General features: G+C 41.0%; 1 protein-coding gene across 12 annotated transcripts in view; it reads left to right on the forward strand.

The window, feature by feature from the left end:
* The window catches only part of DTNA (dystrobrevin alpha), a 244,482-nt gene that overhangs the window by 205,230 nt on the left and 11,454 nt on the right, over nt 1-27,798 (forward strand). For 10 of the 12 annotated variants that reach the window (XM_068396052.1, XM_068396053.1, XM_068396048.1 and 7 more), the window contains 9 exons: nt 6,078-6,165; nt 8,677-8,774; nt 10,144-10,257; nt 13,572-13,668; nt 15,151-15,171; nt 19,243-19,402; nt 22,214-22,303; nt 23,104-23,272; nt 24,010-24,142. In XM_068396052.1, the coding sequence (XP_068252153.1) occupies nt 6,078-6,165; nt 8,677-8,774; nt 10,144-10,257; nt 13,572-13,668; nt 15,151-15,171; nt 19,243-19,402; nt 22,214-22,303; nt 23,104-23,272; nt 24,010-24,142 (970 nt within the window). The remainder of the gene's footprint in view (nt 1-6,077; nt 6,166-8,676; nt 8,775-10,143; nt 10,258-13,571; nt 13,669-15,150; nt 15,172-19,242; nt 19,403-22,213; nt 22,304-23,103; nt 23,273-24,009; nt 24,143-27,798) is intronic. The other 2 variants (XM_068396055.1, XM_068396045.1) reach the window with 1 other exon arrangement.

Below are 27,798 nucleotides of genomic sequence, written 5' to 3' on the forward strand. Positions count from 1 at the left end.
CCTAGAAAATGTGGTGCAGAGCAGAAAACTGTACAGAGTTTCTAACAAAACTGTGCTCATGAGGTTTCTTTAGCTCATAACAAACCCTTCAGTTTCCCATACCGCTGTTGCAGAATATTTCCCAGGTTAGGAGAAACTCTCCATTTACTCTTATATGTAGAGAAGGCAATAAGCGACTTCCTTTGAGAGGGTGGATGAAATGATTCTCTGCAGTCTTACAAAATTCCCTTCTGTGTGTAGCTCCAATGGAAAATCGGGGTAATTTGCCATGCCCAGTAGAAAAAAAAGTCTGCCTTCATTGTTGTGGACCTGCTTCTCTACTCTTTAGCCCACTGGAATGTGCCAGTGGGGAAGAAAAAGGCAAACTAGTTTTTAGTGAGGAAAATGAAAACCATTTCTTCAACACAAAAACATTTTGAAGGGGAATTTCGTTCCTGGAGAAACACTTCCAGAAAGCAGGCTTATTGAGTAATTTTTACACCATGGCTGTGAAAACAAGCTGTTGGGGGCATGTGTGTAGACCAGTCACTGCCCATCTGAGATTGAGGACAGGAGTACGCTACCACTCGGTCTCGTTTGACAGGGAGAAGGAAATGTGACCCTGCCTACCACGAGTGACTTACTTGATACAGTTATTCAAGAGGCGAGCAAAGAATGGACATGCTTTAGAGTAACTTTTGGTACTAGGCTGATTTGCCAGGCATGACATTTTAGATGCCATGTCTGTGATTCATTCAGCTTCAGTGAGGACCACCAGTTAGTTCCCCTTGTGAGTACTCAGCCTCATCTTTACCATCTTCATCCTCTAAATTTTATCCAGTATATTCCAACCTGTTCCTTCAAGCTTTTGAGCCAACCTCACCAAGTCATAGCACATTTGTATCCAAATACGCACATAGAAATTATGTGCCATAACATCCTTCAAATTTATTTTTGAGGGATGAATGGAGAGTGACTGATAATGACCTTAATTGTTTGAATAACCAATGCAAAGCGTAGTACATAATGTCTGATTACTGACATTAAATCACTGCAGTCACAGCATCCTCAACAAGAAACAATCTCAGATACCAATTAGATTTTGACAGAAACATAACTGAGAGGGACAGCAGTCCTAGTCATGCATCAAACCATGCTGCATTGCCATTTTCTGCTTTGCAGCAATGAGACTGGTAGTAGAGAAAGTGAATGTTTCTATTTTGGTATAGACAAGAAGAGCAAGCAAAACGTTGCCATCCTGAAGCTCCTGTGTGAAGCCCATTTCCAGAAGAGGTAGGTGAGGCCCCTGCGGGAGGCTCAGCTGCTGCATCTCATATAGCCTGGGGCAGCATCTTCAGGAAAGGTGAACTCCTCCTGCCCATGCCCCGATGTTTGCTCAGAACCCCCACACCTGTGTTAGGATGGTGTTATTCCAAGTTATTTCACCTTGCAGCTTAAGAAGATTTGGTAACCTGAGTGAAACATGTAGTGAACCATAGTCAGGTAGCTTCTGGTTCAGGGGAGGCTGCAGCTAGCAAGCTCAGCTGTTGTATCTGCCTGCAAAATACCACATGTACATACCCATATGTGCCATCACGTATTTTCAAGTGCTACTGGCAGCCAAAGATGAAAAGAGGAATGGTTGTAGCTGGACCTTCATCTGCAAGAAAAACCTACGGAAATAATTTGTGACCATAATATATAAAATTATCTTAAGAGCTATGTAGTAACATTTCAAAACAAAATGAGGGGGGGTTTTTTAGGTATTGAGTCAGGCTATTTATAGTAGCTAATGATCAATCCAGTATACCTTTTTCCTGTTTTAAGTGTAGCTAGTGTTTATATTGGGGGGTTTTTTAATTAATTTAATTAATTTTCACTGCTTATCTTTATTTTTCATCTGCACTTATTTGATACTGCAACTAGAAGTACAAGTTTTCCTTTCCATCCTTCACAGGCTAATAAGCTACTTGAGGGTTTTTTAGAATCCAGTACTCCAGGGCAAATTAAGAAACAAGAGAAAGACGTAATTCTTCATAGTAACTGTATGGGTAGAAAAAGAGTGTCCCTTAGCCAGATGTTTTGGTTAGTTTAATCGTAAAGTGTTTTAGCATGTAAAACCAATACCTGATATTTAATTTAGTTCATCTTTAGTGTCTGATTCTAAAAAAAAAACTTTTAACTGCAAATAGTTTTCCTTTTTGTTCATATAAGTTAGAGACAGTACCTAGTTTTGAATATTAATTCCACATATTTTAGTCTTGTTCTTTTCAGGTGCAGAATAAGATAAAATATCAGTAGGAAGTTATTTTTTTTCCATAGAAAGTTACTTTCTGATTTTTCTTATGTTATACTGTGTAGTACTGTGGTAAGTCATATTTCTGTACTATGAAAGTGCCATGCTATTCTATAGTATTTTTAAAAATTTTTATTAAGGGGGTGTGCACAACAACTAACTAGCTAGGAAGGCTGGTTGAATCTTTCCTTGAAAGACGAAAAAAATTCAGAGACCCACTGATTACAGAGGAAATGTATAGACACTTGGCTCCCTTGAACGGAGTTAGTTTTTATGAGTATACCCACATACCTGAGTGTTAATAACATTTTGATGATAAAATCTTGATGATTCTAAAGTAAATGGCAAATGAACAACAGCAGCGGTCTCAGATGATGTGTCTCAGTTTAAAGTGCCTTAAAACCAGGACAATTCTGAAAGTGTCACAGATAAACAATCCTCAGAATACATTTGGTGGGTTGCTGTTAGGACATTGTTCTTATAGCCCTGAGGCTTAGAAACATACTCTTTAATTTGTCAGTATTTTCTATAGGAAATCATTTATTAAGTGAAGGTTTGTAGAATAAGAGCATGTCATGAATACCACACTGATATCTCTGTTGCAAAAATTTCACGAGAGACTGGCATTTCTGAGACTTTTCTAACCAGTGGTGACATAATTTTAAGACCATCAGGGAACATCCATATCACCTATTGCAGGCTGCCTACTGCAAAACAAGCTGATTTGACACATCTAAAGCCTGAGAAATAGCAAAGATCCTCCAGTGTTACTCCGTTGTTCAGAGACTATCGTATTTTTTATCCTTTGCCTGCGGTTTTGAGATCCTTTTTTATGGATCTCCTTTAGACCGTAGAATATTGCACAAATCGACTAAAGCCTAAAAAAGAAGTCCTGTTGAACAGGTGATAATATTGGATATTCACTTCACATCTGAATGATAATAATTCTGCCGGACCAATTATTGCTAGTAATTGTAAAGTCTTTAAAGAAATGGTCACTAATGGAGAAGCAGTGTTAAAGTGTTTAACTTTTTTAGAAAAGGAGAATTGGCAGCAGGATATTAGTATGCAAAATACAGTTTCTTTCAAAAGGATGCCCGAATAATTCTCTTAAGGGTCCCAAATTCTGCACACATATTCATAATATTTTAAAGCTTGTCTGTATTTCACTGTATCATTGTCTGTGAAGTTGCTGAAGTAAACCAGAAGTGAATTATGGCAAATCAGAACTCTGGGACATAAAAGTCTTGGCAGTTGAGGCTAACGCTGTGGTGCGTACCTCTGTGCTTAATGATCACATAGAATAGGTACATTCCAGCATTAAATTTATCTCAGACATTGAAATTTAATTTACAAAGCGTTAGGGCCGGTGATTTGTGGCATTCGTAGACCAAATTTGACATGCTGCTGCGTCTATTTTATGACATCCACCTACACAGAAATATATGTCAAAGACATTAAATAGCAAGTAAGAATGAAAAAGCTGCAGTGGCTTGGTTCGTTCAGTAAAGTCATCGTCTCAGGGGTTAACTCACATCTCAGAACTATGTTGCAGATTGTGTTATGCCAAGAAGTGGAACCATAATCCATTATTTTTCCAGGATGGATAATATGGTTGCACATTGCTGTAAAAAGGAGAATTGATGCTGAATGCTTACTGTTTTCACAGCCATCTGTTAGGATGTGTTGTTTTAGTCATTATGGAAAAATTAAAAATTAATTATACTGTCATGAAAATAACCCTTATTACCTGATTTGCGTAATGTTATGTATCTGCAAGAGATGCTTGCCCCTTTCTTTCTCTGGGTGACATATCAGGACAGTAAGCATGAGTGTGTAAGAGGCAGAACTGTATAAATTTAGAAAAATACCTTTAGCTTGGGTCATTTCAGAAAGTAAATCAGTTATTCCACAAGAATCTGAGTAAGCACAGAATTAAGCTGTATACGTAACAAAATAAATTAAACGTAACCAAAACCAAAAAGTCAGTGTTCATCTACCACCAGGAGTCTTATGTGCAGTCTGCTGCCCAAGCTTAGCTTACACAGAACCCCTCTGGGTCTGACTTTTCATAGCTTGACTGTTCTTCTAAACTTCATGTTTGTGGTTTCACAGGTTATTGTCAGAATGAGGAAAAGATTATGTTTGTCTCTTTCCCCTTACCTCAGCAAGCCATAACAGATCCACAGGACTCCCAGCTTTAGTTTAATGATCAATGAATATCAGCCACTGCTCATCTTTCAAACATAACTTCTAAATCCCAGTGGACTTAATCAAGCCATCCAACAGATGCACATTGTAGTTCCCTGAGGTACCTGGGGATATGAACTCACTGAGAAATTTTGGAGAAATATTTCCTTTTCCTTTTAAAGATGCCAATTCTTCAAAAGCAGAACTTTTTGCACAAGTGCCATTTTTCTCTGGAAAGCTTTTCAAATTCAAGGTATAATTTCTGGCAAAAATCAGAATAAGATTCCCAGGCCCAAAATAACCCTTGTTTTGCGCACTCTTTTGAGACATGAAGCTCATTCTCCAGCAACCACTTGCATACCGTGAAGAGCCTGTGGGTAGGGAGGTGTGTATCTGTCTCCCTTCAGCCAAAACACCAGATAGTTGCCAAGGCGTAAGAAAAGAGTTCAGACTTACCTCTGTCTGGGATAGTCTGTGGGCTGTCTTGTATTCCACACAGCAAAGCATTCTTCTCTTCTTAAGGGCTTAATTTTTTTTCTCTTGTTTATACTAAAAGTAATGCAATATAGGATTCTAAATCCCAGGATTATCCAGGGTCAGCTAAGTCCTCTTCATATTTCATTTTTTGTCAGTTTATTAGTTTTGATGGTTCTCTGCAAACTTCTAGGTATTTAGAAATAGTAAAGTTTCTCTCTGTGTTGCCTTTTTCCTGCTCACCTGACAAAATAATAGCCTCTATTTAAAATAAGGACAGCTGGCAAGGGATTAACCTGAGAGAAATGTCTGCCTTTGATAGTGTCAGAAAAAAAAAGAAAGTAATACATTGCAGTATTTTAAAGGAATGCAGTATATTTGCAGTAAGTGCTTACACTTTCTGAGTAATTTTATGGAGATTCTGTGCACATGACCAAAGCAGACCCTTTTCATAGTCAGTGCTAGTAGACTCCTGCATCCTGGCAGCAGGAGTTGGCTCCAGGTTAAAGTCAGACCAAGTCTGGGATCAGTGGTGCACGCTTATGTGATTCTCTGAAATCTTACTCCCAAATATCAATAAACCAAGAATAAGAGAGTCTGATTATAAATTCCTAGATCAGTGGTTCCAAACTGTGGTCCATGAGGCGTTCGTAAGTGCCCTGCAAAACTGTCCTAAATAGTGTTTTCTTCCAAATCTGGCAAAGCTTCTGAAATGAACCTCTACAAACACTGAGGTTCCCACTAATCCGTTGTCCAAAAAGTAATCACTCTTCTAGGTAATACAACAGAGCTGAGAAGTAAAAAGAAGTGCTGACTGGTAGTCCTAACCGCCTCCCAACCCTCTTTGGACAGAGTAGTCTGCAAGTTGCATCTTGCATGGCCCTGGCCAGGGCTTGCAGACCGCTGCTATTTCCCTCTAAGGGAAGGTGCTGCCTGGCCCCTAGAGCTGATCCTTCCAGGGAAATTACCCTCCCACTTCTCCCCTTTGCTCAGTTAGCATCTGCCATTGTTAATTTGGCAACATTTTGCTTCTAAATTCTGTAATGAGGATGTGTGAGTGGACAGTGTGACAGAGCAATGGTCATTTTTACTGTGTATTAACCTATGTCTTCCCCCCTTCCCCTCCATCCCTGAGCAGCGTGCTCGACAGTGCAAGTCGCCTGGATGAAGAACATAAGCTGATCGCCAGGTATGCAGCAAGGCTGGCAGCAGAAACTTCTTCATCAGTAAGTGTTTTAATTAAAGGAAGGTGCTTTCCTTCTGTCCTGTTCCAGGGGCTTGGCAAGATCAGAGAAATTACATCTGAACAGTCTTAATGATTAATAGATTCTTTTTCCCTATCCTTTTCATCAAATGCTGTTATGCTTTAGTAATAACACTTTTATGCAGTCCATTTAAACCCAAGAATCCACATACTAATGCATATAATCTATATACTAATGCAGTGGTGTTTAAACAATTACAGCAAAGGGAATCTGGCATCTTGAACTCAGGAAAGACTAGAAAATATTGTCTGGACTCACTTTGGTTAAAGGTTAATGATTCACTGCAGTGGGAAAATGGGGTGGTGAATCCATTTTACTCTTTAGTTCAAATATCACATTCACTAGGGCCCTAAGTGCTGAGGATTTTAAAGAATGATCTTCGGCAGGATGACTGTAATGACCCCCTGCATTAGCCCTGGCTCCCATTTTCATTTCAGAGCAATGATTATTCTGCTCTGTGTATCCCAAGATAGAAGGTGATGACAGGCTAAAACCTTGCTAACTGTATTCAGGAATAAGAGAGAATGAAGCAGGAACCTAATTGACGTATATAAAATCTTAAATGGCACAAATAAAGTCACCCTGGTTACTTTTTTTTCATCTCAGCACATTTAATATAACAAGGGACCGTAAATGATGGTTAAGTGAAAAGCAGCAGGTCCGGAGTGCCCAGAAGCATATTTTCACAGCAAGATTTACACTGCAAGGTCAATTGAAAGGGCGAAATTAGGCACCGGTCTTTGTGTAAAAACATAGAGTCATGTTCATTCCAAATGAAGGCAGCGAAGATGAACCTACTGCCCTATGCAGCCGTCTGTCATGGAAGATTTCATTGCAGCTGCAGGGAAGAGAAGGGTGCACGGGTGCTCCTGGTCTGCCAGCCCAGCCCAAATCAGTCCCTTTCAGAGGTGTGACACTGTGTTTCAAACGTAAGGCAACCTGTAGGTGTGATAGTCCTGTTTCTGAAAGACAGTAATGCTTTATGGGAACAAGATTTCCCGTTAATAATGTCTCTGCGTAGAAGCTAGTAGAAATCAGTTGTATTTAACATGTGTCTGTGATATGGGGGAAGCTTGGGAAACAATATTTAAGTAGCTTTTAAATAGAGCTGGTTTGAAGGAAAATAGTGAATTTCTCTTTGCCGTTCGTCTGTGCTCTTTGAACAAAGGAGACAGAAAGGAAAGAGAAGGTTTCTGTATACAGAAATCTTTCTGAGCACAAGAGTGGCACCATATTAGGTGGAAGTTTTTAAAGCTTTGCTGATGATCATTCTGGTTTTTAAGGTACGAAATGTGTTAATAACACTGGGCATTCAGCGTAAAGATCTTGATTCCCTCTGTATCAGTCGTGACATCCACCAGCGTGTTTCAGTTCTTCTTTTTTATGCACTCCTCTGCTTCCCTGCGGTTGGAGTGTTAATGGGAAACGTACCTGTCACAGAAAAAATAGTTAATGGTTGCAGGCATGACGTACTGTCCTTTCCCCACAGGCAGTGCTAGCAGAGGTTAGCACTGAGATGTATCTTCATCCTTTCTGAGGGTCCATTCCTGCAAGGTGCCACCTCCTGGAGGAGGAGGTGCCTGGCATCACATAAAATTGACTCCAGAGTTACACTTCACAGGCCTGTTACAGTGAGAAACGCCCAGATCACAGCAGCAACTCAGCAGAGTATTTTTTAATGTTTGATTCTTTCACATTAGAGTTAGAAATAAATTGTTATCTTTGATAGCTGTGAAACTTTAAATGTCTTTCTCTGCATTGTCATTGAAACAATACTGAAATGCAGGAGTGTGAACAAGGAAGAGTGTTTGGTTATTGCTGATGAACATGAAAAAAGAGCATAGTCCAATGAAGCTGTAGTGAGCACTGCCTAGTTTGCTATGAAATATTTTAATTCCCACTTTTTTTTATTGGGGAAAAAAGGTTCTGCTGTACCTGTAGGACTGGGGAAAGAGGTTTTATGAAGTATCATCAGAGTGTATAAGAAAACTTGGCCAAATGGGCCACACAGCCAGACTGAAAACTGAGTACAGCTTTCAAACTGCAAGTAAAACTGTACTTTCAAGAGAAGGAAATATCACTGCACTGGATACACATCCCCTTTTTTTTGGAGAGAGGCACTGGTTTTTGCTTCAGTGTGTTCCTCTTGTCTGTAGTATCAAAATTAAGAGCCATATTACAGCAACTGCCTGCAGCAGTGCCATTGCCTTTTACGATTGGTTCAGAGGAAGCTCCATTAAGAAGCGATGAGTGACAGGATAGTAAACACTGAGTCTTACTTACTCTAGCACTTACCCTGCTATTACTAGCAATGGAACCGTACTGGTATGAGCACAGTGTGGAAGCTCTTTTTTTAGGCAAGCCTGGTACTGCATTTTCTGTAAACAGATAGCATAGAACGGATCTGTGTTGAACTCCTGAGTGCGTGCTGGCCATTCGTCCTTCAATGCTCCCTTCTCTTTTTTACAACAGCAGCAGGGACAGCAGAGAGGGGCAGCAGATATCTCCTTCACCATTGATGCAAACAAGCAACAAAGGCAGCTGATTGCAGAGCTTGAAAATAAAAACCGGTAAGCATCCACAAAGTACCTGGTTTTGTTCAGTCCCATATATTGTGTATGTTTGTTTGTTTCCTAACATTTTTTACCACCTACTTCTGTGCAGTGTGCTTATACATGTGCATACACCTCCCCCTACAAAAAGCACAGGGCACAAAAAGGTCTGCAGAATATGACAAAGGCTTTAAAATCCACAGCCACCCTGTGTTTTAATGAGTGTACTGTTCAGTGGCATGATACAATCATTGATACTTTATTGTTTGCAGCTGCTGTTTATTAAGAGTTTAAAAAAAAAGCCTGTCCTGTTTCAAAACCAAATTAATTTTGAGTTGGATCCTCTGTAGCACTATAACATGAAATGATAAAAGGATCAGTTACACTGGTAATGTTATGCTCCTCTGCTTTTATTTGTGAAAAAGATGATTAAAGCTCTCCAGAACACAGTCTGGGAAAGGTTTGCAGAAAGGTTAGCAGCAAGTTAGGCTGCTGATCAAATGAGACACTAGGTATGGATGTGACGGAGACTGATTGAGAGTGTCCAGGAGAAACAGGCCAGCCAGCCCCAAAAAAGGAGTGATGCCTGTTTGTTAGCAGCAGAGTATCTGGCCCTGGGTATCAGACTGCCTGATGCGATGAAATGTATGGCGGCAGAGCTCTGCTTTTACTGCCAGACTGTAAAATAGAGGCCAGCCCAGACCAGATGGTTTCCTCTTCCAAACTCTGCACTGCCTTCTGTCACCATGTAATGAGCCACCAGCTCGTGTCTCGATTTGTCTTTCATAGTTCCAGGCTGCCTCCTGACCGTCTGCTATCCAGCACGTTGTGAAGAAGAGAAAAAATCCACAAAGGTTTTAACCTTCTGCTGCAAAGCTTCGTATTAGCCTTTTGACAGTGCTCCAGGGCTAGCAAGCCAGTCATAACAAGTCCTATTAAAGGGCTTCTCCATGAATTGTTGACTGCTCTCAGATCTCTACTTACACTAGAAGTATTTTTTTAAGTGCAAAATATTTTCTCTGATACTCAAAAGGGGCCAGATATTATTTAGTTTTTGTGAAGTTCATATAATGCTTGAAATGCTGGTGAGGAAGAGGTAGAAGGGACCAATGTAATTAAGCATATTGCTATTTCACGTCTACCTCAGATTTTGGGGGGTCTTGAAGACATATTTCCCTTTATGGTGAAATCCTAAAAGTTTATTTAAAAAATCTCCAGAGACCTGTCCCAGTGCTGAGGGCTTCTTTTGTTGGTTGGAGCCCAGTCATTATGTCCACATTGATGAAGAGCTACATACAGTCACACTTTTCTCCTCTTGCGATGTCCAGTGAGCTGGTTTTGTGGAAAATTGCTGACTTGTAGTCTTCTGCTTGTTCTCCTCCCCAAGAGAAATCCTACAGGAGATCCAGAGGCTGCGACTTGAACATGAGCAAGCATCTCAGCCCACACCAGAGAAGGCACAACAAAATCCCACTCTCCTTGCAGAGCTCCGGCTCTTGAGGTAAGTCCACAGCAGTAAAACCTCCAGCAATGACTGGCAGCAGCCAGTCATTCTCAATAAGAGAAGAAATAAGAAATAACCTGGCTTACAGTTTTGGGGGCTTTTTTGAGTAAATAGCACAATGTGTATTTTTTCTCCATTTTCAGTGCAGGCTGTAGTCCTAAAAATAATTAAGCTTATGCTTTAAACAGCATGCATGAGGAACCTCATATATTACTCATCTACATTAAATTAAGCATGTGCATTAGTGTTTGCAGAGTTAGGCCCTTAGGTCATTTGGAATAGGTCCCCACAGCCTTGTCCAAATGCCATTAATTATATGGGGAAAAATGTCGCTCTGTCAGAACAAATGCTTCTACAAAGACTTCTCATTTATGCTAAAGTAAATACAGAGCTACATGAAAATACACCCAGAATTAGATGTTAATTTTTGGAAATTTCCCCCATGTGTTGAACTCTAAGGAGAGGTCAGTTCTCTTCACAGTGCAAAACCAGGCTGCGGAATGATCCTGCTTGTCACGTGGGAAGTGAGGAGTAATGTTATCTGGAGCAGCTGAAGATTTACAGGATCATTTCTCCAATTATCTCACCAAGCTAAAAACATTGATATGGATGTGTCTGCATGTTAATTAGGATACTCTACATGGATAAACTAATTGCCATGTATATCACATTGAAGAAGAACAATTGTCATTGGCCCCGATCCATAGGCTCCCTGCAAGTCCTGACGTACATGTTGTGAGAGCCAGACAGAGAATCCAATATGAATTATTCAAACACTTCATATGAATAGAGAATAGAGTGTAAACACTTTATTTCTAGTGAAACAATGCTAGATTAAATTTTATCCCCTCCCCCCCCATAGAGCAGTTCTCTCATGGGAAGACTAAAGAACATTTTTTTGGCTACTTAGTGGCTCCTCACACAAGTAATATTTTAGTGGTCTGATTCATAACCAAAGGAAATTACTGTAAGAAACTGTGGTAAATTTTTTCTTTACAAATACTGTGTAGTTTTATTACTGAGTTTTCCACACTAAAATATTTTTCTGTTTCACAAATAATTACATTTGTTTTCCAATCTGAAGACAAATTAGCTTCTTCATTTCTATGAGTAATTTTAGTATGTAATTACTTCTAGATATCTTCAGGCAAGTGACATTCTGTGAGACATATAAAACTGACTGTGATGAAAATGTGTTTGCTGAATAAAATATACCAATAATGTAGCTCCTGTGCATCAAGCCTAAAGACTATTTTAAGCAGGTTTAGGAGATGAGCTTTCCATGTAGTTGACAAATAAAATTCATTATCCTTAAAAAAAACCCAAATGATTGTGCAATGTTAGTGGACTAACTACTTAATTTTTCCCTCTTTTCAATTTTGCTGCAGATATTAAAAGTATAATAACCTTATTTGAATTTCCTTACACAGGATCTCCCTGGGGCAGTGATGCTGAGTTCCTCAATTATGATATCTTTCCTGATTTAATATGCAGTGTCAGAGTCAGAAAATAACTTTTAGTCTCTGGGTCTGTACTGCTTTGCATACCTTCTAAAATGTTCCCCATTTGAACGGCAAAAGATTGGTTTTTGATTTACTGTGGAATTTCGACACCACCTCAAATTCCTAGACACTTAAGATGTCACAAGGCTGTTGTTATCATGTGTAAAACAGCAGGACTCAGAACAGTAGCACTGATTTATGTCTGTTACCCCACAGATTTTTGGAGCTTGAAGCAATTATGGCAGTAGGGCAATTTTATTAATATAATATTAAGAAATGCTGGAATATGTATTATGTTATGGGTGCCTGTCCCAGTATCTTTCACTAGCTGCTGTAGTGTGGCAGAGTCACTGAAATGAGGTTTTGAACACAGCATTCCTTCACATGACCAGTGCTGGCTTGCAGACAGGTTGGAAAGCCCATTACTTTCACAGACTTGCTGTGGAGTACAGCTGGAGAAAAATCAGAGGAGCAGTCTGTACATTGCACACTGCTTAGCTCCTCTCTCCCTGTAGAATGAATCTAAAACCCCGCAGAGGTCTGTGCTTGGACCTGACACTTTGAAGTACATGGAGAAGGTATCTTACTTTCATTAGCAGTTTCTTAAACTCAAGTTGCCTTTGTACAGTTCATAGCATTTCCAACCATTACATGCCTGGAAAAGAAAAGCCAGCACAGGCAATTTGTAGCAGAAAATAGATTAATCCTCCAGAATGGTAAATACAACCTGGCAGTGTTATTATCTGATCCTATTATATAGGTGAGAGATCACACACATTAGTAATTCTGTAGAAATCAGTGTTGTTTATATCAGTAACTGCTCACTTACAGAGAAGGCTCAAAATCAGGGTTGCATATTTCCCTAAATATAGGAAATGTATTTAGTCTTGTTGACTCTGGTGCTTTTTCATTTAGGATTAAATTGTCATATTTTACGGATAGTACGAGGCTAATGACAATGTTTTTATGTTATTTGCAATACAGTGATGTATAAAATATACCTAATATGTATGTTTTTCAACAGTAATGTTGTTAATTACCTCATAGCTTCCAGGAAGCAACAGTTTTATTTTGTATTTAAGTGTGGACCTCTCACACGATTTAGTGATTGAACATGTGCAAGTGCTGAACCCCCATCCTGTGCAGTGGAGCTGTGCACAATCAAAGCTGTTCCCATTTATGTGGGCACAAACCGGCTGTCACACTTGAGTGGCTCAATATTCACACTGTCATAGGACCAGCACTGGACTCTGAGCCCAAAGAGCTATTCTCAAGCAGTTATATCTCCATTATGTGATAGTCTTACTCTTGCTTTCATAAAAAAATAGCAACAAAAGCAGATTGCTGTGGCTTTCTGGCTGAATTTCTAAACTCTCTTAGCTTCTCTCATATCTCGCTCTGTTCAGTTCCCCTGCTGTAATCTCCCATCCTTCAGGGCATGGCTTTAATTTCTCCTGACAGCTAGTGAGGTTGTTGACTAGAGAGATCCAAAAACAAAAACTGCCAGGCATTCCCGCAGGGAATTTAACACAAATTTGTTTGAACCTCATTTGTTCTTTGGAGAAGGGTCTGTGTCAGTGTCTGTCTTTTTGCTAATCACTATATTCAGTCCCATGAATATTCTCAGTATGAGGGAACTCCCTAGCTTTCGGGTAGCCCCATTTCTAAGCACTATGCTGAATTCATACAGAGTGTTTGCTTTTCTGCAGTCTATAGGCATATACCTCATAGTCAGGCAGGGAAACAATGCAGTTAAAAGCTGTTGACGCTGTGAGGGGTAAGCTCTGGTCGGTTCTGCTTGTTTCTCAGACAGCGGAAGGATGAGCTGGAACAGAGGATGTCTGCTCTCCAGGAAAGCCGGAGGGAGCTTATGGTTCAGTTAGAAGGCCTCATGAAACTGCTGAAGGTAAGGAGCTCCACCTGATACTACCAAGGAGAACAGGCAGAGTGAAGCAAGAGAGAAGGGGGAGGAGATACGACCACAGAATTCTGCAGAACTTTACTATTTCCACCCATAAATCTTGGCTTTGTTTCCTTCCCTTTCTGTTTTTCGCTTTGGTCTTTCAGTTCAGGGGTTTTAAATAATGTTGTTCCTGCAATAACACCACATCATCGTTGTCACCTACTGCTAAGCAGATGGAACAGTAGAGGCAGCTCCAAACTGTTTCAGAATTAATACAATCCCTTGATCAATATTGCAGCATGATACAATACAGTCCTGTTTTGCTCATTTGCAGAAAGATTTGGCTCCATCTCCAGATTTCAGGGTAGCAATCTCTGTATCTACCATTCAATAATGTCCAAACATAAAATATTTTGTAGACTAGTTTCAAGTGTTTTTATAGTTTTCTCTGTTGAGGACATCAAATACAAAACAAAAAAATGAGAAAAGAAGCAAAATGACAGGTAAAATGAGATAACAGATAACTGTGAGAAGAACAACTCATCACTGTATGCTATTATCTACTGCAGCTGACAGTATACAGAACTGTTTTTACTAGTTCCTTTAACTTTGCCCATTCAGTTGATAGTACTGTCAGATGTGCCATTTGACAACCACATCTAACTCTCTGATCTTAGAGATGCTTCCCCAACAACACTTAGTCATTTTCATAAATACAGAAACAAGCCCTTGTTGAACAGGTGAAACATGCCTCAACGAAGGGTCTCAGTTAAAAATGGAGATATCAAAAAGCGTGTACATTTTTAAGACATATGGCAAGATGGTATATGTTTTTGCAGAGTCCAGCCCTATTTTACCTGATGTGCCTCAGGACAGATGGTGCCAGAAAATCACATTGGAAGAAAGTGCTGTGAATGGCATAAGAGTCTTTTGTTGTTGGCCATGCCAGATAAAACGAGTGCATGGAAATTCAGTGCAACTGGAGTCCAGTGTGGTTCTGATAAACACTGAAAGAGTTTTGCTGAAATCCATTTAGCAACATGTGTTTGCATCAAAGGATGTTTGACCCCCTTATGACGTTTGCATCCCCTCAGACACAGGCTTCTGCAGCCACAATGCAGGAATTGGTGGCACCTGAGCAGCAGAGCCCACCAAGTAGCCAGCAGAGTTTTGGGAGCTGGGAGTAGACAGGATACTTTTTGCTCTACCTATGAAATGCTGCAATGCTACAACTAGCAGTCAGGGCAGCCCGCTGTCATTGCGCTGCCTGGACAAGGAGAATTTGGGGTAGCAAATTATAGTAGTTTTCTGCACATTTTGCCCTGTTCTGATGTTTCGAAGTGGGCAGAGCTGGAACCATAACCTGGTCACCTCTTTTCAACTATGTCAATTGTAGCTTTAACCCTATACTCCGAATTTGGCTTTATTTTCTATTCTTCACTTACATCCTGGCTAATCTCATGTGCTGATCCTCTTTTTCTTTAGGAAGAAGAATTGAAACAGGTAGTAAGTTACTGACTTACTGGAGGCATCACTAACTCCTAAATGTGATTGTGTTCCTGTGATTTATTTTACTTCTTTTGCTTGAAATGTGTGTGTGTTCTTTTGACCAAAATTAATATTTTGCACTTCTTTCACACATTATTTTCAAGTATCTTGGAGCAACTTTCACAATTAAACATCGTAGCCCTCTAGAAAGTGACTCATGGCTACGAGGAGTCTTGATCTTTTTCTCACTCCCCTAAATAAGAACACGTAAGATACAGAAACCATCACCCAAATGTAGTGAAACCAACCTAGAATATGAATTAAAGAACACTTCTACCATAGGTAACATTTTGAAAATGTAGTGAGAATTTTGGAACTTGAAGAAAAATATAACTGAGTTTAAATTAGGCCAGGACAATGAGTTTGAAATCCCACTTCATCCAGAAAAAGTCAGGGCATTATGTGCACATCTTTTGAAGTCGGCACTGATACTAACAGTCCTGTGAGTCTTCAGGAAAATAATGTAGTTTCTAAATGGCTTCTGCAACCTAGATCAAAAAGGGTAAATATTTATATTACTAATGGTAGATTTTAGAAGATGTAATTGTTTTGGAGCTTTTTAATATTGAAATGGATCTTGGAAAGATATTAGGCTAAAAAAAAAGCACTTTTCAGACAGCAGTCTGATTTATGAGTCCAGTAAAAATGTTTCATTTTAACAAAATATGCTTCCTCTTGCGTTCATCAGAAGTACGGTCACAAGTCTGATGTGTTCTGTCTATGGTAGAGCATGCAGAGTTTGTAGGTAATGCTCACCTTCTTAAAACTAGCATTTTGGCTATTTTGTAGAGCATCAATCTGTAGTACCAAAAAAAATACTTGACCAAACATCACCTCTGTATAAGGGCCATCTTTTTGATTCTGCATAACAGTATTAAAAGATCTTCCATTCACAAAAGAGAAGTTTCCAATGTGGCAAGAGTTTCCCTACCATATAAAATGTTCACTGGACAGTGTAAGCGAAAGCACATTGTCAGGCTATTATGAGATATGATTTTTTTCTTCCAAGAGTAGTAGCCTCGCTGAATACCAGGTGATGATGCTAAGGAATTACTCTCACGATTTCCACGAAATGATCCCCATTACACTATACCATTTCGTGATCTGTTGAGAGAAATAGGATTAAATTAATTTCTGGAGGAATTCAATTTGAATGAGCAGCCTGGCAATTCATCTAATGCTTATGAACTTTCTCTCCTGCCCTTCCTTGAGAAAGGGTAATGAGTTCTTCACATCCCTGTCGTTTGATGAGGCTGTGAGACAGGCTTTCCCCATATGTCATCCCGGTTCAGTTCCGGCAGAGGGAGCAACGGGCTAAAGCTCCTGTAAAGCCAGTTTTCATTTCAAGCATTCTATCCTAAGCATGCATGACACTTGATAGTGGGAAATCTTTCCCTGTCTAGCAAGGGTTAAGTTAAAATCCTGAGCACATTGACTAGGGATAGTGAATTAAATAAAATGCATAGAAGTTTTCCTAAAAGCCATGAGAATTTTGATAGCTGCAACCAAGTACAACATAAAAGCCGAAGCCATCCACATACCCATGGTGACTGTGGTAGCTCCCCTTTCAGCATGCCTTAGTCTTCAGCTGATGGGGCTGCTGAGGTTTGGGAGCAATTCAGTGCTCGATTTCTCTGCTGAGGTTACCAAGAAGTGACTACTAACTATTGTAGCAGGTTTCAGGCAGTTAGCTCTAGCCTGCAAAAAACACATTTCTCCTGACAGCCACTGAGCAGGAATCCCATCCTAATAGCACTGCATTCCCGCAAACCTGGGCTGGGCTGAGGTGGCTCTAGATGAGCAAAATATAATTAAAAGTGTTCACCTCTCTGAAATCAGGCATTCCCTAATATCTTCCTATTTCAACTTGCTGTTCATCAGTTCTGTCTGATACTGCCCAAATAGTATAAAAAAAAAGCGGAGATATTACTGGACAGGGGACTCCAAATGCTTCATCTCCCTATTCTTCCTAAACAGTTTGTTCCAACATAGAAAGCTACAGATAAGAAAGCACTGTTTATCATAAACATAAGATCTCAGTCATAGCTGCAAAGCAGACACAAGGGTAAGCACTGGTGTGCAGTAGCTTTTACATTTCTCTTGTGGGAAAATTCCAGCGAAGAAGTACTGGCAGGCGTCTGTTATTTTTAGTAAATAAAATGCCTGTTCTGAACTTCATTCCTTGAATGTTCCTTTACTATAGGAAGCAAATTTTGTCCAGTTTTTTCTCATCTTCTCTGAAAGTTCCCACTGTTGTGGGTGTTCCCCAGAACCAAGATCAAAGGCAAAGGGGAGCTGAAGAAAAAGGGCAAGTGAAAGAGGGAGCTGGGAACCAGAGATTCTTTCACAAATTTGTTTCACAGAGGATGAAACATGCCCAGTCGGGGCATGAAAGGACATAGCTGTAGCTCCCAGATCCCCTGCCTGATGTGCAGGGGGTGCAACCTCCAAGGACCTTGGAGCATCTCCAGGTCGCGCTGTGCCCTGCCTCTGGAGGACTAGAGATCTACATTTCTGCTGGAGTGGGTACAGACAATTCCAGAAACAGGAAAGCATCTGGCCTTTATATATTCAACTTGCCTTTCATCCATCATTTAAATGTTCTAAAACCGATCATTAAAGAAATTATAAGTATTAAATCCTCCATTCTCCCATCAGTAATGTGCTTATTCCTCATAAACCTAATTTGCCCTTGATGTCTCTTTGGTGATAATGTGTCTTAGAGAGGGGTGATAGGAGAAAAGAACAAATAGCTTAGTATTCTGATACATTATTTATGGTCCAGGGCAGGAATCCATAAAAATCTCAAGGGCAATGCTACACTCCTCCTGCAATGGGCTGATACTGCCTTTGTTAGAACATACTTGCCAAACCGTATCAGGGCTGCAGTGGCAGCCACTACAGGAGTCAAAATAAATGCCATAGGAAGAGATAAGAAATCCTTCTGAATTCTCAAAATAAACCCAGGCTGAGAAAAACACCAGCTTTCAGGTTACTTTTCACTGTAAAGAACCAGGCGCATGTGTTGTAGTTCCCCTTTAACAGCGCTCAAGCCACCAAGCCATCCTTGGCATCTACCAAACACAAAAGCTGTGTGCAGTTTGGTGTGGGCTCCAGCATTTGGTTTTCCTTACGTGGATACACATTCCCAGGGGTTTTGAAACGGGAGGAAAAGGGCACTGTGTCTTTTGGTATTGCTCACCCAGCTGCATTTGTAAAAATGACTATTTTGTAAAGTCTGCTTGAATTTCAGTTAAGTGATACTAACTGCGAGGTGCTAACAGCATGACATTTTATATGGCTGATGTTAAAACATTTTCACTTCCAGCAGCTGAACCCATAGCAGGAATTTATATTGCCCTATCCCCACAGTGTTTTGGGAGTGCCTGAGTATGTCCTGTAGAGCAAACAATTTAATAGGGTATGATTTAATAGTGGCTTAAAATAGTTCTCTAGCTCCGAATAAAAAGCATAAAGCTATATTATTTATTGCAAGTGTCAGACTTTATGTGACTGAGAGGTTGCATGTACCGTGAACTTCTGCAGGGAGGCAGAGGGCAGGGCTGTGATCAGCTCCCACGGCAGCGCTCTGGTGAAAGGGGCTGCTTCAGTCCCTTGCCCAGGCTGAAAGTCACGTCGGTGCCAGCATCTTTCCCCTTCTCACAGCCTGAATGGGTTATGTTTTACCAAACATACATGCGAACTGGGGGGGTGAGAGACGGAAGAGGGCAGAGAGAAGGTCTATACTTTGGTGCTTATTAACTTGGATTTTTTTTTAATTTAGCTGCCTGACATTTTCCCATGCTTAAAGGAAGTCACATCTTGACTCATATTTTCCTACTTACTCTTTTTCTACATAGAAGCCTTGCTGTCTGCTAACAACTGACTACAGTCTATTTCTTTTAGCATTAACATTACCCAAACTGATCTACAAACAGCATGATCACTTTAAGCTAAGAGATGGGTGACAAGGACAGCAGGTGAGGGCTTTTGGAAAGACCTGTTTAACCCCTCGTGGTTGTTTTGCAGACCCAAGGGGCAGGCTCCCCGCGTTCCTCACCCAGCCACACTATCAGTCGACCGATTCCAATGCCCATCAGGTCTGCCTCTGCCTGCTCCACCCCAACCCATGCACCTCAGGACTCTCTGACCGGGGTGGGAGGAGACGTGCAGGAAGCCTTTGCACAAAGTAAGTCTCATTAGCAGCTTGTCTGAGGTACTCAAGACTGAAGAATGGTTATTTCTTGTGGTTAATGACTGAATGAACTTGAGCCTCTGAGTTGCATGCAATGAAACAAAACCAAAAAAAAAAAAGCTGTGACAACTGTGTTTTGCCATTGAAAATCAACTTTGTCAGCCATCAGACTTTGCTCTCAAAGCGAGCAGGTAAGCAGAAGCTGGACAATGATGACAGTTCATGGATTTTGTGTTAACAGGGAATTTTGGTGCAAGGTGATCAGACCAATTATCAGTACCCTGTTAACTAGAAAAAGAAGAATTGCTATTGACTTCAGCAAGATGTTGTCCATGTGTTTGGTTTTAAAAAAAGACTTTGCTGGGAATAGATGATACAATCACAGAATTATTTCAGGTGGAAAGGGCTCTTATAAGTCACCATGGCCTCCTGCTCCAAAAAAGCCAGCTTCAAAGTGAGATCAGATCATTCAGGACCTTAGCCAGTTGAGTTGTGGATGGCTCCCTGCATGCATTTTCACAGCTTCTGTTCCAGTGTTTGACCGTGTGTATTGCGTACATTTTTTGTCCTTGTGTCTGATTGGAACATCCCTTGATGCACCTTGTGACTACTGTCCCTTGTCCTTTTGCTTTGGGCCTCTGAGAAGGGTCCAGCTAGACTAGACAGGAATCTAGCAGGGAAGTCTAGGTGAACCTTCCTTTGCATTTCCAGAAAAGTGCTGTAGGCTGCTCCGTGTTTCTCATTCCTCTTTCCACTCTCTTCTCAAATAACAATAAATTTTAAACTGTTTTGAATTTCTAAGGCCACAGATTAAATGATTATGTTGAATACTAAAGTAAGTAAATAGTCTGCGTGATCTGAATGAAGAAATGCTCCTTCTTTTTCTGATCTGCTCTCTCCTAAAATATTTACATCACTGCCGTTCTTTTATTTGAATAAATGTTTGCCCTGTTTCACTAGTACAAATCAAATGTAAGTGGAGCTCTGGAGTTCCTCTGCTACAGTGGAAGCATGTTTGTTCTTAAGAGCCCAGTTCCCTCTCATGCATCCTTCCCCTTGATCTTACGACAAGGTTGAATCTATAATACAATCAAGAACTTTCTCCTGAGGTGCCAGTCAATTAATGTATTGAACATGTTTTACTAAGGTGTAATTCCTAGTCCCAACGTAACAGGTTGCTGGATACTGGATACCTCATTTTCTGTGGCAAAGGAAACAGGCAAGATATATTTTTCTTCTTTCTGCTGTGAAAAAAATCAAGACAGGCAAAAATGTGGACCACTAACCCCTATGCTGTTAACGAGACAGTTTCTTCCAGAGCTAAGAGTAAGAAATAATGTAGTGGATACAATAAAATATCCATAAATAATACTAAGGCTGCCTCAGGCAAATGCTTTTTAAGTATATAAATGTGTTCTGTTCGAGAGAAAAAGCAGTATAAAAAGGTAAGCAATCACATTTAAAAACTGATACATTTGATAAATATATAGCTTTGTGTCATTATTTACCGTTTTCTCTAGATGGGAAGGTCAAACCCAAAGAACTTGAAGCCAGCTGTTGTATCACATCTTGACGTACGACTTTGTGAGGGGAAGGGGTGGGCTGAGAGATTGCGGCTCCATTCTGCGCTGCACCAACAGAGAGATCTGCCCATGTGTACCTAATGCAGACAAGCCATGGTTAAAACACTCTTTCTCTTGTGTTTTTTTTCCTCTTTCATGGTGTTTGCAATAGTTCTGAGATGATACAAAATTGAGATGACTTTGGAGAGGGAGTGGCTGTCTGAGTGTTTGTGTGTGTGTAAGAGAGAGATTAACTACTTTAATTTACATTCCGGTAACCATTTGCTAATGGATATATTAGAAAAAACCTCTTTAGGATTTGGGGAATTTTTTTAAATGTATGGTTTTACATTCAGACAGTTTTAAAGAATCTACGGCAGTCGATTTCTGCCAATTCCTGTGAATAATCCAGTCTGGAAGATTAGAGATTCTGTGGGATATATTGATTATTCAGCTACAGTAGGAGCTATATTTGGGATTTGGGGGAGTTAAACACACATTACCCACAGCCTGCTCCTAGGGAAGGAGTATTTCATGCAGCTCACAAGAATCTTTCATGATTGATGGTTAAGGGAATATTGCCAGGTTCAGCAGGGAAGCGCTTCTAGATCCATTATTAGGAAGAGTTTAAAAGCAGCCTAGGGCTGTTTAGAGAGGCAATAGTGCTTCCTTTATTAATAAAAGAGAGAGAGAGAGAGAAAGTAAATTACGGAATATACAAGAAAGTCCTTGAGCTACAGGAGAGGCTGAGAGGGAGCACAGAAGAAAAATCCATATCAGTCTTGATGAGGTCAAGTATGTTTCTTCAACATTTGCCATAATTATCTGGCAAATACCTGGCAATAATGGTGTCATTAAACAGAGCCGTGGGAACTTAGAGAAAACACTTAATTTCTTCCCTCCTCCCCCACAGACATTTTAAATGAGTTCATGGTGGATTTAATCTTCCAGGCCTGGTCTGCTGGTGTCACCACACAAATGCAAGCTTGATGGCAATGAATAATCTCTGAATATGTGGCATTGTGATTAAATGAAGCATGAGAGTAGGCTTCTGCTCTTGCATACAGCATAAGTAAATGAGGCCATTCTGCAGAGAACTCTTCTGCACGTGTCTCTCATAAGGACTTTGATACCCTGAATTTTCACAATGGCAGCTTTCAGCAGGGTTAAAACTGCTTTCAACAGGAAAACATATGTCTTGTGAAGAATATTAACACTGTGTTTTGTCTGTCTCTTGCTTCAGGTGCAAGACGAAACTTAAGAAATGATTTGCTGGTGGCAGCAGATTCAATCACCAACACCATGTCTTCTTTGGTAAAAGAACTAAATTCTGGTGAGTGAAGCTAAGGAGAGTGGATAGTCACCGCACTGGCATTTCACAAATATTTGAAAAAAATGGGAGGTAGGAAAATATAAACCAACAAAAAAGCAGTGTAATGTATCTTCAACGCTTTTTATGCTTTTAGAAAAAAAATCCCTAAATAACAGCTATTCAGGAATACACCAGTTCTGAAAACCATGAACGTAGAGGTGCAGCTGGATACAGTGAAAGCTTTGAGAAGCTTGTTTGTGATTCCACATGGAGTGGGATTTCGCTCTTTAGAAATTTAGAATCATAGAATCATAGAATGGTTTGGTTTGGAACGGACCTTAAAGATCATCTAGTTCCAACCCCCCTGCCATGGGCAGGGACACCTTTCCACTAGACCAGGTTGCTCAAAGCCTCGTCCAGTCTGGCCTTAAACACTGCCAGGGAGGGGGCAGCCACAGCTTCTCTGGGCAACCTGTTCCAGTGTCTCACCACCCTCACAGTAAAGAATTTCTTCCTAATTCTAATCTATACTGAATTTCATTCAGTATAGAGCATACAGGACCTGTTGTAAAATGCGGTCTGTAGTATTCTCATTAAAATATCCTACCTAATAACCCAGATAAGCAAAAGCTTCACTATTCTGTCCCACCACAAGAAGAAAACTATTAGCTCTGCAGATATGCGTAGAATAATATACTGTTATTCACTGTGAGGAGGTGGCATTCTAAGTTGGAAAGGCAGAGAAAGGCTTAGAGAAATAAGTGAGCATACTAACTCTTGTGAAAGTTAAATGGAACCATGTGTCACCTTTTGCTTCACAGAAGTGGGCAGCGAGACAGAAAGCAATGTGGATTCTGAATTTGGACGGACTCATTTTGATGACCTTGTTCCATCCCCAACGTCTGAGAAGGCTTTCCTCGCGCAGATCCACGCCCGGAAGCCAGGGTACATCCACAGCGCTGCTGCCACCGGCTCCATCCGCAGTGACATGTGGGTACCTGCTCGATTCGCCTTCTTAATCTCATTTTTCTTCTGTTGAAAACAATATGCAGCATGTAATATTTTCTCTCCCTCTGAACTATTTGATTGCCAAAAAAAAAGCCTAAATCCAAGTGAGGACAGCTTCACAGTTAGATAGTAAAGAGCTCTGTAAACAATAAAGGCCAGAACTTAGGATGCCCTCAGGAGTGGTACCCAGTCTGGTACACTCGGGTGGCATGGGGGCTGTGGGACAGCTGTGCTCCCTAATATGCCCTGCAGTCCTATTCCCTGCTTATCCAGACTGAGGGGCCTCTTGGAGCCCACTAGCTAGAAAAAGAGGTTTTAAATGGGAAAGACAGAATGCTTTTTATTGACCAACTCAGTTGATCAACAAACCGATTTTAGAACCTGAATCTTCCTATCAAAGACAAGAGGCATCTTTCCAGATATTTTTAGTTAAACCTCTTTATATCAAGTTATTGAGAACTTTTGTTACTCATTTCCGTAGGGCTGTACCCGCAAAATGCCTTCAGCAGAATATGCGCTTTGGTCTGCTTCTTCAATACCAGACCACTGGAGAGGGGAAATAGCAGAAGTGCTTTCCAGTGCCAGGAAAATACTAACCAATGGAGCATGTAGTTAGACTAAAAGTATCCTGCTCTCCTCATAGCTTACAATAAAGGGAAGTTTTATTGACTCTGAATGTCATTCATCTCAGGAGGCTATTTATTAATAATTGTCCTTAGGGTAACAGAAGATGGAGACCCCTATGTCAGAGCAGATGATGAAAATTATGAGAATGACTCTGTCCGTCAGCTGGAGAACGAACTGAAGATGGAGGAGTACCTGAAGCAGAAGCTGCAGGATGAGGCGTACCAGGTGGGAGGACATGAGCTGCCCATACATCTCCATAAGTGAGAAACAATAATGTGCCGTAGCTGCCCAGTGCCCTTCTTAACCGTGTCCTGGGCCCTGGGGCATGGTCTTGTCTCAGTTACTAGAGCAGCCACATTCCAAAAACTGCTGTTATTCTCTTCCACAGACACACATGCATCTAGCCTTTGTGCATATCCAGGAAGACCACACTGCCTGCAGCACACAGCAGTAGTTCTTAAGCTTCCCAGGGCATCAGGTGGGACAGAACTGCCTCTGAGCTTGTTTTCTGCCAGTGCCTGCCAAGCCACTTAGACCTCATTCTCCCGTACCATAGAGGCTGGCTGATGATGTCAAGCTGAGTTCTTGCTATATTTAGATTATTTTTTTCTCCAGTACCTAAAACATTTGTAATGGTTTCTCCAGTGTGAACTGCAGCTCAAGTGCACTCTGTGTGTTATTGTCCTTGTCAGAATCTGGAAGGAGAGGAAAGGATCTGAAATTAATTGTGTCCCAGAGGACTAAGTATTCAACAAGTACCTAGTGTAGAAAACCCTGGGGATTTGACATTAAACACAGAATCACAGAATCAACCAGGTTGGAAGAGACCTCAGGGATCATCGAGTCCAACTGTTGCCCTTACACCACGCTGTCAACTAGACCATGGCACTAAGTGCCATGTCCAGTCTTTTCTTAAACACATCCAGAGATGGTGACTCCACCACCTCCCTGGGCAGCCCATTCCAATGTCTAATAACCCTTTCTGAAAAGAAATTCTTCCTGATGTCCAACCTGAACCTCCCCTCGCGAAGCTTGAGGCTGTGCCCTCTTGTCCTATCGCTAGTTGCCCGGGATAAGAGGCCGACTCCCACTTCACTACAACCTCCCTTCAAGTAGTTGTAGACTGCAATAAAGTCACCTCTGAGCCTCCTCTTCTCCAGGCTAAACAACGCCAGCTCCCTCAGCCGTTCCTCGTAGGACAGACTCTCGAGACCCTTCACCAGCTTGGTCGCCCTCCTCTGGACTCGCTCCAACACCTCAACATCTTTCTTGAAGTGCGGGGCCCAGAACTGAACACAGTATTCAAGATGCGGCCTCACCAGTGCCGAGTACAGAGGGACGATCACTTCCCTAGACCGGCTGGCTACACTATTCCTAATAGAGGCCAGGATGCCATTGGCCTGCTTGGCCACCTGGGCACACTGCTGGCTCATGTTTAGCCCGCTGTCGATCAGCACCCCCAGGTCTCTTTCCACCGGGCCGCTTTCTAACCACTCTTCCCCCAGCCTGTAGAGCTGCATGGGGTTGTTGTGGCCGAAGTGTAAGACCCGGCACTTGTTCTTGTTGAACCTCATGCCGTTGGTCTCGGCCCATCTATCTAACCTGTCCAGATCCCTCTGTAGGGCCTTCCTACCCTCCAGCAGATGGACACTCCCACCCAGCTTGGTGTCATCTGCAAATTTACTGAGGGTGCACTCAATCCCTACGTCTAGATCATCTATAAAGATATTGAACAGCACCGGCCACAGAACTGAGCCCTGGGGAACACCACTAGTGACCGGCCGCCAGCTGGACTTTGCCCATTCACCACCACTCTCTGGGCTCGGCCATCCAGCCAGTTTTTAACCCATTTAAGAGTCCACCCATCCAAGCCCCGGGCAGCCAGTTTGTCTAGGAGGATGCTGTGGGAGACAGTGTCAAATGCCTTACTGAAGTCTAGATAGACTACATCCACAGCCCTGCCCTCATCTACTAAGCGGGTCACTTTGTAAACACCCCCTGAGGAAGGGCATTTGTTTAAGAGTCTGAGTAAGGGCATTCAAAGGGCATTTGTTTAAGAGTCTGAGTAAAGCAAATTTAACAGGGGAAGCTGGAATTCTGTAGATAGCCTGTCCTATCTGTGTAATGGTCTCCACTTCTACCTGGTGTAATGGACTGTTACCAGTTTTTAAGTTATTCTGACTTGCATCGTCCTAATATAAAATTCATTACTTCTTATAATGTTGGTAGTAATGTCAGTAGGAGGGCACACCCAGTTCAGTTATTTGGGAGCAGAGCTGAAGCAAGTGAAAATAACTGTTTTCCCACTTGGTGATCAATTAAATTTGGAACTCACCACTACAGAATATAACAGAGACAAAAAGTATAAATGGGCTAAAAAAAAAGCATTAAGCAGGTACTGAGAGATCAGGTGTATGGAAGTGAGGTTCAAAAGCACTTTCTGGGCAGGCATTCTTTAAACTGCTGGTTGGTGGGAAAATCTAGCCTTTTTTTTCTGGTAGTTTTTCTCTAGTGTTTGCTGCCAGTCACTTTGGAGACAAGAATCTGGGACTGACAGGCTCGTGATCTAATGAAGAATGGCTGCTCTTTTGGTCTTCTTTTACGTAAAGCTGCTAGGATGAGTTAGTCTTGTAAAAGTTCATTGACTCATATCAAAATTGCAGGTAGTTGTGAGGTTGATGTGAGCATCTTTTTTTGTTGTTGTTTACCTAGGTGTACTACACGCCATGGTAGCCTCCCAAAAGTCATTTCATTGCAAAGGTCTTTAAGGACATGACGACAGGAGCAGAATTGTTATTGACTATCTACTAAGGCAACTGTGGGTGACATGGGATTTTTTATCACAATTTCTTATCCAATATAGGAAATGGCAAAAATGACAGCCTTTAAACTTTTGAACAGGATGAACAGCTACTGCTGATGTAATGGAAAGTAATTGTCAGTTATAAAGAAGGAGTAGCTCAATGGTGACAGCTGTCAAGCATGAAATAATAAATGTTATTATTGCTGGTAAAAAATCCATTTTCTCCAGAAAGAACGATAGACCAATTTGACTGTACTTTGATTACAGTATGGAAGTGCAATGTGTATAGCAACAGTGTTACATGAGTTTCACAAGTTACAACGGGATTTTGTACATGCACAAAACTGAGTATGCATGTGCACTGCAAAATAAGGGCATTCGTTGTATAGTAGAAGTTATACATGTCGCTTAATAGAACGGGGTGTTACTCTTGCTTCAGTCAAAATAGACCTTTTCTACCATCTTCCAACAACATTCCCAGAAGAAGGGAAGAAATCTCCCTATCAATGTCACAGTAAAACTCCTTTTGAATTTAGGTCAGCCAAGACTACACCCAGGTGAGCTTTGCTCCCCATTGTTTTACAAGATTTGTTTCCACTGGGGGAAAAAAAAAGCAGAAAAAGAGAAACACTTTTTTCTTTCAAAAATGTATTCACTGAGGGAACAGAAAGTCCTCATTCTAGACAAGTTCTGTTTAATAGCATTTTTCCAAAAGAAATTGCATGACGTACCTTACTGTTTATGGGTTTGTCAGCTCCTGTCAGGCAGTGATTTGACAGTAGTGACTTGTAAGTAGAAACTATTTTTAGTTAATAACCACACACCGAAAGCATGCAATGTGTGATAAGTCCTTCCCAGGATGGCTGATGCCCTTTCAATTAGAGAGTGGGCTTAAAGCAAACATGAATAGGTATTGAGTTAGTCGGACCACTAGGATGATTAGGAGATGGTCGGATAGTGTCATGTATTGATCCCGAGACAAGTGCTATGGCTTTGGCTCTTTCTCTGCACTTTGCAGTTAATTTGTGGTGTTTTGCTATTCTATTCCTTTTTCTACTAGTATCACTGAGTAGTCTCT

This window comes from Nyctibius grandis, chromosome 3, assembly GCF_013368605.1.
Source record: "Nyctibius grandis isolate bNycGra1 chromosome 3, bNycGra1.pri, whole genome shotgun sequence".
Taxonomy (NCBI): Eukaryota; Metazoa; Chordata; class Aves; order Nyctibiiformes; family Nyctibiidae; genus Nyctibius; species Nyctibius grandis.